This window comes from Pongo pygmaeus, chromosome 3 (assembly GCF_028885625.2).
Source record: "Pongo pygmaeus isolate AG05252 chromosome 3, NHGRI_mPonPyg2-v2.0_pri, whole genome shotgun sequence".
NCBI lineage: Eukaryota > Metazoa > Chordata > Mammalia > Primates > Hominidae > Pongo > Pongo pygmaeus.
In genome coordinates, this window is record NC_072376.2 from 98530234 (window position 1) to 98545489 (window position 15256).

The following is a 15256-nucleotide window of genomic DNA, read 5'->3' on the forward strand; positions in this document are numbered from 1 at the left end:
GGCACGTGTGCTAATCAGCATCCACTTGACTATTTAATCAGACTCCATTTACAATTCTTTTTCACTATTAACATTTAGTGCTCTTCTAGCAAAACTGACTTCTCAATAACATCCTTCACATTTTTAATGTGTTTCTTACCAGTAGTATTAAAAAAAAAAAAACCTGAATATGCTATCTGGCAGCCCTACTTTATAAAAGCATGTACATGAAAGAGAACATTCTCCTTAGCTATCTACAACATGCACCCGTTTTATTCATGGTTTTGACGCTGCTCTCCCGAAGCATCCCTACCGTTCTCCTTGTAGCCCATCCCCAGGATGACCTCAGGGGCTCTGTAATAACGTGTCACCACATATGGAGTCATCATGAAGCTTGTGCCTGCTGTCCTGGCCAGTCCAAAGTCCAGGATTTTCAATGTGCAATCAGACTTGACTACAATGTTACTTGGTTTTAAATCCTAACAATAAGGATAAGGGAAAAAATTAAAAGCCAGTATCAAGTGAAATGTTATTTCCATCGACTCAATCAACATAGCCATTTTGCAGTAGCGCTGATGAGGTCCCCCTTGCCTACAGAGCCCTAAATAAGGCAAATAATTACTGCTACAAATAAGTTAACTATTAGTTTTTGGAAAGTTTTTTAATCCCAGAAAAGAATTGTATTATCATTTTCACAATTTACACTAATCTTGGGAAGAGGTTTTAGAAAAAAAAAAATATATCATTTATTGTCCTCTGTTAGGTTTCTCCTTAGGACAACATAAATCTTTCAACATATATATCATTTCTAGGCCTGACAGAAGAACAGATCAGGGAAGCTGTCTTTATGCTGCCAGAAACAAACTATGGAAATGAATTGTATTATTTCAGTTGCACATATGACTTCTGCCAATCAAGCAGCTGAAAGCATGAGGCTTCTAAGAAGCTGCATCTCAATGAGCCAAAACATAACATTGAACAAACTCAACTACAATATAACTAGAATTTCCTTCTACAATTAGTGAACTAGGTGCTAATTCTAGTATCAAAGAAATGAGGAAGTATATTATATTTGACCAATGCCCCCGTATAAAGAAAATAATCTACAGTTACTCTTCCTCTTAAAGCATTTGAATTGTAATCCTAGAGAAGGTGTTCTTACCCTGTGAATAATTCCAGCAGAATGGAGGTGCTTAATGCCACACAACATTTGGTACAGCAGGTAAGACATTCGCTCGTGGTCTAATTCCATCTGAATCACTTGACATAAGTTGGCATCCATCAGTTCCATTACTAAGTAACTAGAAGGGTAAATCCACAGTGTTAGTTCCAGATCGCAAGATCTATGAAGTCCTTTGATTTAGTCAGAATTCTCTCCTAACTCTGTAAGTCTTCTGAACTTCTTAGCTCTGCCTTTGACTGAATCAAGACTTTGAGAATTTCCAGGTATTGCATGTGTGTTAGCTATACGAACCCTACCACAAGGTTGCTAGTAGAAAAAGCATTTATTAGTGTCTGGTTCATGTCCATAGATTTTTTACCTTAATTTTGCTTTCACTTTCCTCTGCATTCCCTCAAATCTTTTGTATTATAATTTCAAATAAGAAAAAAATTAAGGACAGCTTCTTCCATTAAATTCAATGTATCTGTATTAAAGACAAGGTGCTAGGGAATCACTTCCTCTCCTCCATCTGTTGTCACTACTGGGTAGACTTTGCACAAAGTCAATGACACTACAAAGATCAAAAGAATAAAGATAATTTTCACGTCCCTTTTATTACTATTTTTGTTTGTTTGTTTTGAGACAGAGTCTCACTCCGTCACCCAGGCTGGAGTGCAGTGGTGCGATCTCGGCTCACTGCAACCTCCGTCTCCCGGGTTCAAGCAATTCTCCTGCCTCAGCCTCCTGAATAGCTGGGACTACAGGTGCACGCCACCACACCTGGCTAATTTTTGTATTTTTAGTAGAGGTGGGGTTTCACCATGTTGGCCAGGATGGTCTTGATCTCCTGACCTTGTGATCTACCTGCCTGGGCCTCCCAAAGTGCTGGGATTACAGGTGTGAGCCACCATGCCTGGCTTTATTACTATTTCTTCAAGTAAATTAACTCATTGTAGAAAGTTCGTGGAATCTATTAATAATCATAAATAAATAAGCCTTACCTGAGTGACCAAGAGCGTGGAACAACAAAGTATATAAAGCCACAAGGCCAAAAGGAGGCAGAATGTCTTTTCAGGAAGTAACCCCACAAACAGAATCTTCTTTACCTATCACTGGACTGCTTTCATTTGACCCCACCTCTTACCTCTCTTTGAGCAGTACAAGGGATTTCAACTCTGTGTGTGTGTGTGTGTGTGTGTGTGTTTGTGTGTGTGTGTGTGTGTGTGATATTCCCTTGGGCTATCTAAGTGCTGTGCTCTCCCTTCCTTCATGAGTTTTGTTACTTACACATCTTGGAACTCCTCCAGCGTTTTCTGGGGTGTGAAGACATTTAATAAACTAATAATCTGAAAGAGAGTGGAAGGGACAGAGGAAAAGAGAGAAAGAAAAAAGAGAGAGAATGTATTATTTTTAAATTTTATTTCAACTCAAAGTCACTCACTAGTGCTATGGTAGAAATGGAGAAGTTGGAAAAATGTCTTGAGCTGTCTCAGAGGACACAGAAAAGTCTGCTCAGAAAGAACAGATGATCTGTCTTCAGGTTAATAATGCAGCTAAAAAGCTCAATTCTTGGGCAGAAGAAAGAGTCAGAGAGATGCAGAATTGCTACACTGCTTTCAAGTGTGATTCCTCATGGCAGAATACGGGCCTTTGGGGGATTAAACAAAAAAGGAAGAAATGCCATGTGAGAAGAGAGGTGGCAGTAAAACACTCAGCGAGACTTAGCAAGGGGATACTTCTCCAAATGAACAAAGTCGTGTTCTACTTTATGATTTTTTTGTGTTGTTACTTTATATATACTTTTTACTTCTACCTCACACTCAAATATTAAACTAATGCTCCAATAATATGTGTGGGGAAAGGTGCATTCTAGATGATATCAATGATGAATTTAATAGAAAATTATTTAAAAGTTATCTAAATTCAGTTAGAAGCTTTTTGTTTCCTGCTTTACTTTATATATTAGCTAGTAAAAAAATCTACCTTCCAGCATAAGCAAATTTTGTAAAAACCCCTTGTCACATTTCCAAGTAGAGTATATACATCAATAACTCAAAATGTTCTTCCAGCTAAATATTTGGTACTAACGTGGCAGTAGGAAATGAATATAAAAATATATAGATAAAAATCTTATACTCACAAGATAGTTGCAACTATTTTATAAAAATTAGATAAGTACAAGGTCAAGATTTAAGCAGCTTCAAAGCATCAATCAATGAATTTCAGTAAACTTTATAAATGATATAAAGACATATGGAGTAATAAACATAAAACAAAATTAGTTTAAACACCCGAGAAATTGACTCAATTCTATGGAATGTTTTATGTCTCACGTAGTTTTAACTGACTGAGAAATTATTGACAAAAAATAATCACAGTACCATCCAATATTTTCCAGTATATATATATATATATGGCAATGGTTGTAATATAGTTTTAAAAATACAAGATCATCTCTTCTAAAGCAACCTTGCAGTGTGGAATATTCATATAGAAATAAAATTGTTTTAAAATTATCTTTATAACTTGTGATTAAAGTGCCATGTTATTCTGTGTACTCAGTGCTAGTGAGTGTTGAAAAATGCCTATGAAGTACACCTTTCATTGGAACACCTACAGTGGGTCTGTTTCTCTAGGACTTTATCAATCTTATAAAGTAATTTATTTCATTTTGATATTTGTTCAAACAAAAATATTAGAGACTGTGTATAGAGCACACATTACATCCACACAAACATTCACATGAACACTACTTACAAATGGAAAAATGCTAACCCAGATCACCTAGTGAACAAATAATCTAGATAATTTTAAAAATTTAGAAAATAGCATTACAATTTTAAATAAATCAAGATTTATTGTTTTAAAAGGTAATTTATCAAGATCTATTCCCTACTGTATGTTCTTATTTTCCCTTTTCCTATGACCTTGTTTTATCACTTTTTACTCTTTGAGAATTTCTCCTCTATCCTTCCTTTGCTCTCTTATAAATTCTAATTCCTACCAATAGTCAATTTAAAAAGTGCATCTGTAGAAGGAGATTATCACAGCTATAAAATTTCCATTTTAATTCAACAGTTTCCAGACAGGAATCTCAGTTCTTTTATTCCAGCATCTTGAGACACACAGATGTGAATCCATGTTTGTCAGGCCCCACTAGTTCCTAGAATTGAATATTTATTTTCTTTTTTTTAAATAATAATTTTAATCTAATTTTCAGTTGATAAGAAATACAGAAAACAGGGAACCAAACTAACACCATAAAGAAGTATTTTCTAAACAGATTTTCTTCACTGTTATTAAAGATTTAATGGGATTACTTTGCTCTTCCTTTGCTTTCCACAGTATTAACACAGTTCTATGTTCTTAAGTGAATTTCCTCTTCATAAAAATTTCCAGAAATGTGTTTCTGTAGACTTCCGCATACATACATACACACATAAAAGGAAGGTAGCAGGTGGGATGCTATTTATAAATTATCACTGCAATCTGGAACTCTTTTTTAGGCTTCATAAATATGAGTCTCCAACATTTCAGTCAAGAATGGGAAGTATTATTCTCTCAAACTGACCAAGTAAGTGAGCATTTCTCCACATTCTATTGCATTACAGGGTCTGGAATGAGGATGAGGGAAATATAAATACATGTATGGAAAACTTTCCATACAATTGATTCATTGCTTGTATCCATCCATTTTTCATTGCCCATGTTATGCTCCATCCTCCTTGGTATAACAGAATATATTGCATTGATCATGTGGCTAATCTTGCACTTACCTGTATTTAACATACTGAAAGAACAAATTAGTATATAACTCTTCATAGGAACCATCCTTTCTATCATTTCTATATTCCTTTCTAGAAGTCTCATGTTTGTTGCATGGCCATATTAGATATGGGTGTGCAGTTCATAAAATTTCAATTTCTTGGTGAGGCCTTTGCTGCTTGGCCTATTTAAAAGGGTAAACCTATCCCACCATACACTGACCAGCATTTTTAAATTTTCCTTCTTTGCTTTGCCTTACTTAATAGCACTTATCATCACCTGACATTTTACACATTGACCTGTCTTATTGTGAATCACCTTGCTCTTGCCAATAGAGCATGAGCTCCACATTGGCAGGGATTTGTCTGTTTTCTTCACCATCTAGATCTGTTTCTGGCACATTTTATTCATTCAACACATACATGTCAAATGACTGAATTAAAAAATCATCAGGGTAGAGTAACAGAGGAAAAGAGAAATACTGTCATGGGGCCCGAATCTGCATATTTGCATTTCAAATATCTTTCAACTTAATACTAACACATTTGTGTCTTCTCAGTGCCACTGGTAGATGGCGAGCATTAGGACAAGATCCCTGGTTTATAAAACTGCACTGGTAATGTGTTCTGTGTAATTTTCATACATAGGAATTTTGTAGAGAGTTATTATAGCTATTATACTTTAGAATAATTTTACTTGTAATGAAGTTATTTTTTGATTTTTAAGGAAATAAAATTTTATTTATAACAATTTATAATTTATTATTATGTATTTATATCTAAAACATATTTTATGTATTTATTATAATTTATTTATTAATAAAAGTTATTAAAATAATGAATTATCTCCTATTTATCTTTACTAAGAAGAAGTGGAGCACAGAAAGAATTCTAGAGATCTTGGCCTGTGATTGAAGGAGCTTAGATTCTGAAGTGAAGAAAGTCCTTTAATGGTCTACCCAGCTGAGTTCCGATGAGAAAAAGCTCTTGATCCCATGCTTAAGTGCTTTGCAAACGCTTGCCCACCCCTGAAAAAAATAAGATGTCAACACACAGTGAATTCACTGAACAATTAGAGGCCACCACCAGACTACAGCTGAAATAAAAAGGATATAACATGAATAAAACTCAACTGTTGGCAATGAAATCTAAATTATAAATCTAAATTAAATCTAAATTATAAAGAAATGTAGCATGGTGCTTTGTAGGGTTTTTTTTTTCTGGCTTTTGGCTTTGTTTGTCTTGTTTCTTTCTTGAAGCTCTCAATTTGGAGCAAGATAACCAAATATGGTAAATTTTCTAACTAGGGAAATATTTATAAAATTCATCACTTCCACATCATATGGTTTTTAGGTGATTTTTAAGCAGAAAGCTACCATGAGGACAATGAAATCGAATGTAGCATATTGGCAGGATAAACAATCTTAAGAGGCAGGAATTGCAAAACAAAGAAAGCCTTTCTTACTCAAGTACAGACAAATTTTCTTTTTCCAATCTCACAAACTCCCACTGCCAGAAGTTTAAAAATAACAAAACTCACGTTTTTATGGTTCACACACTTCATGAGGACCAGCTCCCGGTACGCTCTCTTGGCATGTGTTTGGTTCTGAAAGGGTCTGCTGAGCTTCTTAATGGCCACATTTCTGTCAAGGACAGCATCATACGCGGCACTGTAGAGATCCAAGAGCAACTCAGAATTAAGAACAAAAGATTCCTTAGAACTCTTGCCTACTTGATTAAGGATACTGGTAAAGAAAATGCTATTTTGGAATCTTAGATACTGTCTACTCTGGTCACATGCCAATCAGGCTGTAAGTAAAGATATGAGTGACCGGTATAAGAATATTCTACATGCTAGGAGGACGAAGAAGAGTTGAAGGAAGGGAAGAAGAAGAAACAGGAGAAGGGGGGAAGGAGTAGAAGAGGGCAAAGGAGAAGAAAAAGGTCTTGCTAAGAATATAGCATATAATTGCCTCAGTAAGTGGGTGGAATAAAGAATTAAGACAGGCATTCAAATTTCCCACTAGCCATGTGACTACTGCAAGTCATTTAATCTCTCTGAGCTTGAATTTCTCATCTGTTAATATATGATATTTAATTTTTAAAGCTATAAAATTTCATTGTTCTTTGGTTGTTTTAAATGAACATTTTCTATACCCATTCACAAGAACCAGGTGTTTTGTTTGTTTGTTATTGTTTTTTAGAAACAGAGTCTTGCTATGTTCCCCAGGCTGGTCTTGAACTCCTGAGCTCAAGGTATCTTCCTGCCTCAGTTGCTTTAGTAGCTGTGACTACAGCCACATACTATGGCACCCAACTAAGAACCAGTTTTTAAGGTGTGATGTTAATTGCCATAAAAGCACTGGTGGGCTGATGATCAAAGTGTACTCTCATTAACAATAACAGAGCTCAAAATAAATGCAATCAGAGAATTTTAGAAACATAAATAACTGCATTTAAATACAAAGACAAAAATAAATGCTATTCACATGTGAAGGTTTCACACCGAGATGCAATGCTTTGAAAAAGCAATCTGAATATTTGGTGCTATTTCTCTCATATGCAGAGTACATGAGTTTAGAGATCAAATGAGAAAGTGAGAGAGGCTCTTTTTGCCATTATACCTAATGATGCACTCACAAAATACGTGACCCATCCCTGAAACTTTGAGTCCTGCTGGGTTTTGTCTTAGTTGTCAGGAGGAATGCAAAACCAGAATCCACTACAACTGATCTACTAAATTAGAAGTAACATTGACCATTGAAGGCTCATGCCACAGAACTAGGGGCCAAAAATGGAATTGCTGTACTGTAAGAAAATGATAGATTCACAGAATAAGGTTGAAAAAAGTCTTAGAGTTCACCTGGTCCATACTTTCATTTAATACTCATTCCTCTCTAAAATATGTCCATGAAAAGTTTCACCAGTCTCTGTTTGCCCACCTCCAAAAACATGGAAATCATTATATCTAAGCAGCTCTTTCTATTGTTGGGCAGCTTTGAGAATAGAAATGCCATCATTCTAATAAACAGAGTTATCTTTCTGCAGTTTCCACTGACTACTGTTAGTCCTGCCTTCCAGGGCAACTCAAAATAAAATGTTTCCTTTCCATTATTAACCATAATATATGAAATCTATTAAAAGGCTTCACACAATGCCTGGCCTAGAGTAAACACTCAGTAACTCTTAGCTTTTAGCATTTTTCCCCTAAGTCTTTACTTTCTTAAATTAAATATTACCAGTCCCCTACCATCACTTGTCAGATGTGGTTTCAAGTCCCGTTACTATCTGGTCAGTTTCCTCTGAATAAACTCCAGTGTGTCAATATGCTCTGAAAATGGGGACCTTGTGCTAAATAAACATTGCTACTCTGGGTATAGAGTGTTACTGAAGATTAGGGTAGAGCTAGTAACTCTTTCATTCATTCCTTTGCTCATTCATTCAACAATCCTGTTCTGACATAGTTAATACAGCTAAGTCTGTCCTGGAATTCTTTAATAATGACATTCCACACTATTCTTTTTCACTTTTTAAAAAATTTTTTAAAGTTCCTGAGTACATGTGCAGAATGTGCAGGTTTGTTACACAGGTAAATGTGGGACATGGTGGTTTGCTGCATCTATCAACCCATCACCTAAGTATTAAGCTCAGCGTGCATTAGCTATTTTTCCTGATGCTCTCCCTCCTCGGCTTTCTGGCCCCAATGGGCCCCAATGTGTGTGGTTCCCTTCCCTGTGTCCATGTATTCTCATTGTTCAGCTCCCACTTATAAGTGAGAACATGCAGTGTTTGGTTTTCTGTTCCTGCATTAGTTTTTTGAGGATAATGGCTTCCAGTTCCATCCATGTCCCTGCAAAGGACAAGATGTCATTCCTTTTTATGACTGCATAGTATTTCATGGTGTATATGTACCACATTTTCTTTATACAATCTATCATTGATGGGCATTTGGGTTGATTCCATGTCTTTGCTACTGTGCATAGTGCTGCAATGAACATACACATGCATGCATCTTTACAACAGAATGACTTATATTCCTTTGGGTATATACCCGGTAATGGAACTGCCGGGTCAAATGATATTTCTGGTTCTAGGTCTTTGAGGAATGCCACACGGTCTTCTACAATGGTTGAACTAATTTACATTTCCACCAGCAGTGTAAAAGCATCCCTATCCGCAGCCTTGCCAGCATCTGTTGCTTCTTGACTTTTTAATTATCACCATTGTGAATGACGTAAGATGGTATCTCATTATGGTTTTGATTTGCATTTCTATGATAACCAGTAATGTTTAGCTTTTTTTCATGTTTGTTGGCTGCATAAATGTCTTCTTTTGAGAAGTAACTGTTCATGTCCTCTGCCCCCTTTATATGGGGCTGGTTTTTTTCTTGTAAATTTGTTTAAATTTCTTGTAGACTCTGGATATTAGACTTTTGCCAGATGGATAGATTGCAAAAGTTTTCTCCCATCCTGTAGGTTGTCTGTTCAGTCTGATGACAGTTTCTTTTGCTGTCCAGAGGCTCTTTAGTTTAATTAGATCCCATTTGTCCTTTTTTGCTTTTGTTGCAATTGCTTTTGCCATTTTCATCAGGAAATTTTTGCCCATGCCTATGTCCTGAATAGCACTGCCTAGATTTTCTTCTAGGATTTTTATAGTTTTGGGTTTTACATTTATGTCTTTAATCCATCTTGAGTTAATTTTTGTATAAGGTGTAAGGAAGAGGTCCAGTTTCAGTTTTCTGCATGTGGCTGGTCAGTTTTCCCAGCACCATTTATTAAACAGGGAATGCTTTCCCCATTGCTTTTTTTGTCAGATTTGTCAAAGATCAGATGGTTGTAAATGTGCAGTCTTATTTCTGAGTTCTCTATTCTGTTCCATTGGTCTATGTGTCTTTTTTTTTTTTTTTGTAACATTACCATGCTGTTTTGGTTATTGTAGTCTTGTAGTATAGTTTGAAGTCGGGTAGTATGATGCCTCCAGCTTTCTTCTTTTTGCTTAGTATTGTCTTGGCTATTGGGCTCTTTTTTGGTTCCGTATGATTTTTTAAATAGTTTTTCCTAATTCTGTGAAGAATGTCAATTGTAGTTTAATGGGAATTGCATTGAATCTATAAATTACTTTGGGCAGTATGGCCATTTTCACAATATTGGTTCTTCCTATTCATGAGCATGGAATGTTTTTTCATTTGTTTGTGTCCTGATTTCCTTGAGCAGTGGTTTGTAGTTCTCTTTAAAGAGGTCCTTTATGTCCCTTGTTAGCTGTATTCCTAGGTATTTTATTCTCTTTGTAGCAATTGTGAATGGGAGTTCCTTCATGATTTGGCTCTCTGCTTGTCTATTGGTGTGTAGAAATGCTTGTGACTTTTTTAGATTAAGTTTGTATCCTGAAACCTTGCTAAAGTCACTTATCAGCTTAAGGAGCTTTTGGGCTGAGATTATGGTGTTTTCTAGATATAGGATCATGTCATCTGCAAACAAAGACAATTTGATTTCCTCTCTTCCTATTTGAATACCCTCTATATTTCTTTCTCTTGCCTGATATCCTGGCCAGAATTTCCATTACTATGTTTAATAGGCGTGGAAAGAGAGGGCATCCTTGTCTTGTGTCAGTTTTCAGGGGGAGTGCTTCCAGCTTTTGCCCATTCAGTATGATAGTGGCTGTGGGTTTGCTGTAAATGGCTCTTACTATTTTGAGGTATGCTCCTTCAATACCTAGTTTATTGAGAGTTTTAACATGAAATGATGCTAAATTTTATTGAAGGACTTTTCTGCATCTATTGAAATTATCATGTGTTTTTTGTCTTTAGTTCTGTTTGATGTGATGAACTTCATTTATTGATTTGAGTATGTTAAACCAGCCTTGCAACCTGGGGATGAAGCAAACTTGATTATGGTAGATAAGCTTTTTTATGTGCTGCTGGATTCAGTTTGCCAGTATCTTATTGAGGATTTTTGCATCAATGCTAATCAGGGATATTTGCCTGAAGTTTTCTTTTTTTTGTTATATCTCTGCCAGGTTTTGGTATCAGGATAATGCTGGCCTCACAAAATGAGTTAGGAAGAGTGCCTCCTTTTCAATTGTTTGGACTAGTTTCAGAAGGAATAGTACCAGCTCCTCTTTGCCCCTCTGGTAGAATTCAGCTGTAAATCCATCTGGGCTTTTTTTTGGTTGGTAGGCTATTTATTACCGCTCAATTTCAGAACTCGTTTTTGGTCTATTCAGGGATTCAGCTTCTTCCTGGTTCAGTTTGAGGAGGGCGTATATGTCCAGGAGTTTATCTGTTTCTTCTAGATTTTCTAGTTTATTTGTTTAGAGTTGTTTATGGTATTCTCTGATGGCAGTTTGTATCTCTGTGGGGTGATAACCCTTTTATCATTTTTTATTGTGTCTATTTGATTATTCTCTTTTCTTCATTATTAGTCTAGTTAGTGGTCTATTTTATTAACTTTTCCAAATAAAAACAGCTCCTGATTCATTGATTTTTTTGAAGGATTTTTCGTGTCTCTATCTCCTTCAGTTCTGCTCTGAGTTTGGTTATTTCTTGTCTTCTGCTAGCTTTGGGGTTTGTTTTCTCTTAGTTTTCTAGTTCTTTTAGTTGTGATGTTAGGGTTTCAATTTGAGATCTTTCTAGCTTTTCAAAGTGGGCACTTAAGGAGCTATAAATTTCCCTCTTGACACTGCTTTAGCTGCATCCCAGAGGTTCTGGTATGTTGTCTCTTTGTTCTCATTGGTTTCAAAGAACTGTTTGATTTCTGCCTTAATTTCATTATTTACCCAGGAGTCATTCAGGAGCATGTTGTTCAACTTTCTCATAGTTGTGTGGTTTTGAGTGAGTTTCTTAATCTTGAATTCTACTTTGATTGTGCTGTAGTCTGAAAGACTGTTTGTTATGATTTCACTTATTTTGCATTTGCTGAGGAGTGTTTTACTTGTAATTATGTTATCAATTTTAGGGTAAGTGCCAGTGGCACTGAGAAGAATGTATATTCTGTTGTTTTGGGGTGGAAAGTTCTGTAGATATCTATCAGGTCCATTTGATCCAGAGCTGAGTTCAAGCCCTGAATATCTTTGTTAATTTTTTGTCTCGGTGATCTGCCTAATATGGACAGTGGGGTGTTAAAGTTTCCACTATTATTGTGTGGGAGTCTAAGTCTCTTTGAAAGTCTCCAAGAACTTCTTTTATGAAACTGTGTGCTCCTGTATTGGGTGCATATATATTTAGGAGAGTTAGCTCTTCTTGTTGAATTGAACCCTTACCATTATGTAATGTCCTTCTTTGTCTTTTTTTTATCTGTGTTGGTTTTAAAGTCTGTTTTTCAGTAACCAGGATTGCAACCCCTGCCTTTTTCTGCTTTCCATTTGCTTGATAAATTTTCCTCTATCCCTTTATTTTGAGCCTATGTGTGTCTGTGCACAGAGATTGGTCTCTTGAATATAGCACACTGTTGGGGCTTGTCTTTTTACCCAGCTTGCCATTCTGTGTCTTTCAATTAGGGTATTTAGCCCATTTACATCTAAAGTCAATATTGTTATGTGTGAATTTGATCCTGTCATCATGATGCTGGCTGGTTATTTTGCAGGCTTGTTAATACAGTTGCTTCATAGTGTCATTGGTCTGTGTACTCCAGCGTGTTTTTGTAGTGGCTGGTAATGGTTTTTCCTTTTCATATGTAGTGCTTCCTTCAGGAGCTCTTGTAAGGCAGCCCTGGTGGTGACAAATTCCCTCAGCATTTGCTTGTCTGAAAAGGATTTTATTTCTCCTTCATTTATGAAGATTAGTGTGGCCAGATATGAAATTCTAGATTGGACACTCTTTTCTTTAAGAATGTTGCATATTGGCCTCCAATCTCTTCAGACTTGTAGGGTTTCTGCTGAGAGGTCTGTTGTTAGTCTGATGGGTGTCCCTTTGTAGGTGACCTGGCCTTTCTCTTTGGCTGCTCTTAACATTTTTTCCTTCATTTTGACCTTGGAGAATTTGATTATGTGTCTTGGAGTTGATCTTTTCATAGAGTATCTCATCAGGGTTCTTTGGATTTCCTGAATTTGAATGTTGGTCTGTCTTACTAGGTTGGAGATGTTCTCCTGGATGATACTTTGAAGTACGTTTTCTAACTTGCTTCCATTCTCCCCATCTCTTTCAGATGCTCCAATTAGTCATATGTTCGGTCTTTTTACATAATCCCATAGTTCTCAGAGGTTTTGTTCATTCCTTTTCACTCTTATTTCTCTAACCTTGCCTGCCTGTCTTATTTCAGCAAGATAGTCTTCAGGCTCTGAGATCCTTTCCTCTACTTGGTCTATTTGGCTATTGATACTTGTGGTTAAATTGTGAAGTTCTTGTTTTGTGTTTTTCAGTTCCATCAGGTCATTTATGTTCCTCTCTAAACTGGTTATTCTGGTTAACAGCTCCTGTAATGTTTTATCATGGTTCTTAGCTTCTTTGCATTGGGTTAGAACATATTCCTTTAGCTCAGCAAAGTTCATTATTACCCACCTTTTGAAGACTACTTCTGTCAATTCATCCATTGCAGTCTCACCCCAGTTCTGTGCCCCCACTGGAGAGGTGCTGCAATCATTTGGAGGAGAAGAGGCACTCTGGCTTTTTGAGTTTTCAGCATATTTGCATTGATTCTTTCAAATCTTCATGGGTTTTTCTACCTTTGATCTTTGAGGCTGCTGACGTTTGGATGGGGTTTTTGTGGGGTCTTTTGTTGTTGTTGTTGTTGTTTTCTGTTTGTTTTTCTTTTAACAGTATGGCCCAACTTCCATAGGGCTGCTGTGGTTTACTGGGGGACCACTCCAGACCCAGTTCACCTGGGTCCCTCCTGCACTTGGAGGTATCACCAGTGGAGGCTGCCGAACAGCAAAGATGGCTGCCTGCTCCTTCCTCTGGAAGCTCCATCCCAGAGGGGCACTGAGCTGATGCTAGCCAGAACACTTCTGTATGAGGTGTCTGGCAACCCCTGTTAGGAGGTCTCACCCAGTCAGGAGGCACAGGATCAGGGACCTGTTTAAAGAAGCAGTCTGGCTGCCCCTTGGCTGAGCTGGTTGAGCTGTGCTGGGGAGAATCCCCCTCATCTGGACTGCCAGCAGGCAGGAAAGACTAGGTGCCCCAAACTGTGAGACTGTGGCCGCTCGTCCCCTCAGGGGCTCCTTCCCAGGGGAGGAGTTCTGTCTGAAAATCCCTGGCTGGAGTTGATACAATTCCTGCAGAGAGGCCCTGCTCAGTGAGGAGGGATGGATCCAGGTTCCACCTAAAGAAGCAGTCTGGCCACGATCTGCCACAGCCACTGTGATGTGCTATGGGAAATTCCTCTCAGTTCAAACCACCCAGTCGCCCTGACACCAGCAGGGTAAAATGGCCAACTGGAGTTGCAGTGATGGTGAGTGGTCACCCCTTCCCCAGGCACTCGGTTGTCTTAGGCATTGTCCAGCCTGCTGCCAGTGGTTGCAACCCAAGCAGGTGGCACAGCTCTGTGCCTGGAACCAAAGGCCTTGGTGATGTAGGCTCACGAGGGGATCTTCTGATCCACAGGATGCACAGATCCATGGAAAAAGCATGGTTTCCCGGGCAGGGAAGCACAGTCACTCACTACCTCTCTTGGCTGGGTGTGAGAGCTCCCCTTATCCCATGCAGCTCTCGGATCATTGCTCCACCCTGCTTTTCCTCACTCTGCATGGGTCAAACTGCCTATTCAGTCCCAGTGGGAGAACCTGGATATGTCAGTTGATGGAGCAGGATTCACTCACTGTTTTCATTCTTCTCAGTGGGAGCCGCTGACTGGAACTGCTTCTATTTTTTTTTTTTTGGACGGAGTTTTGCTCTTGTTGCCCAGAATGGAGTCCAATGGTGCGATCTTGGCTCACCGCAACCTCCGTCTCCTGGATTCAAGCGATTCTCCTGCTTCAACCTCCTGAGTAGCTGGGATTACAGTCATGTGCCACCACGCCTGGCTAATTTTGTATTTTTAATAGAGATGGGGTTTCTCCATGTTGGTCAGGCTGGTCTCAAACTCCCGACCTCAAGTAATCCGCCCATCTCGGCCTCCCAAAGTGCTGGGATTACAGGCATGAGCCACCAGGCCTGGCCTGGAGCTGCTTCTAATCAGCCATCTTGGCTCCTCTCCCTCCATCCCACCCTATTGACTCACAGTGAGCCTGTGTTAATTTAAAATACTGTCTCTTAAAAATCTTGTGCTGATCTTACACTAATATGTCAGAACTGGTGCTTCTGTGCTTGTGTTTGTTCTTTTTCACCTACCAATGGCAGCACAGATAAAGAGTCAAGTGGGCGTGTATCTTATAGGTAACATATAAGGGCAACAGTGGATTTGGAAACACAGGAATTAAA

General features: G+C 38.0%; 1 protein-coding gene across 5 annotated transcripts in view; it reads right to left on the reverse strand.

Moving 5' to 3' along the window:
- MAPK10 (mitogen-activated protein kinase 10) overlaps positions 1–15256 on the reverse strand; it is a 336739-nt gene that overhangs the window by 89121 nt on the left and 232362 nt on the right. For all 5 annotated transcript variants that reach the window (XM_054485266.1, XM_054485265.1, XM_054485269.1 and 2 more), the window contains exons 5-8: positions 6446–6575; positions 2429–2487; positions 1142–1280; positions 293–458 (exon numbers count right to left, since the gene is read on the reverse strand). In XM_054485266.1, coding sequence (XP_054341241.1) covers positions 293–458; positions 1142–1280; positions 2429–2487; positions 6446–6575 — 494 coding nt within the window. The remainder of the gene's footprint in view (positions 1–292; positions 459–1141; positions 1281–2428; positions 2488–6445; positions 6576–15256) is intronic.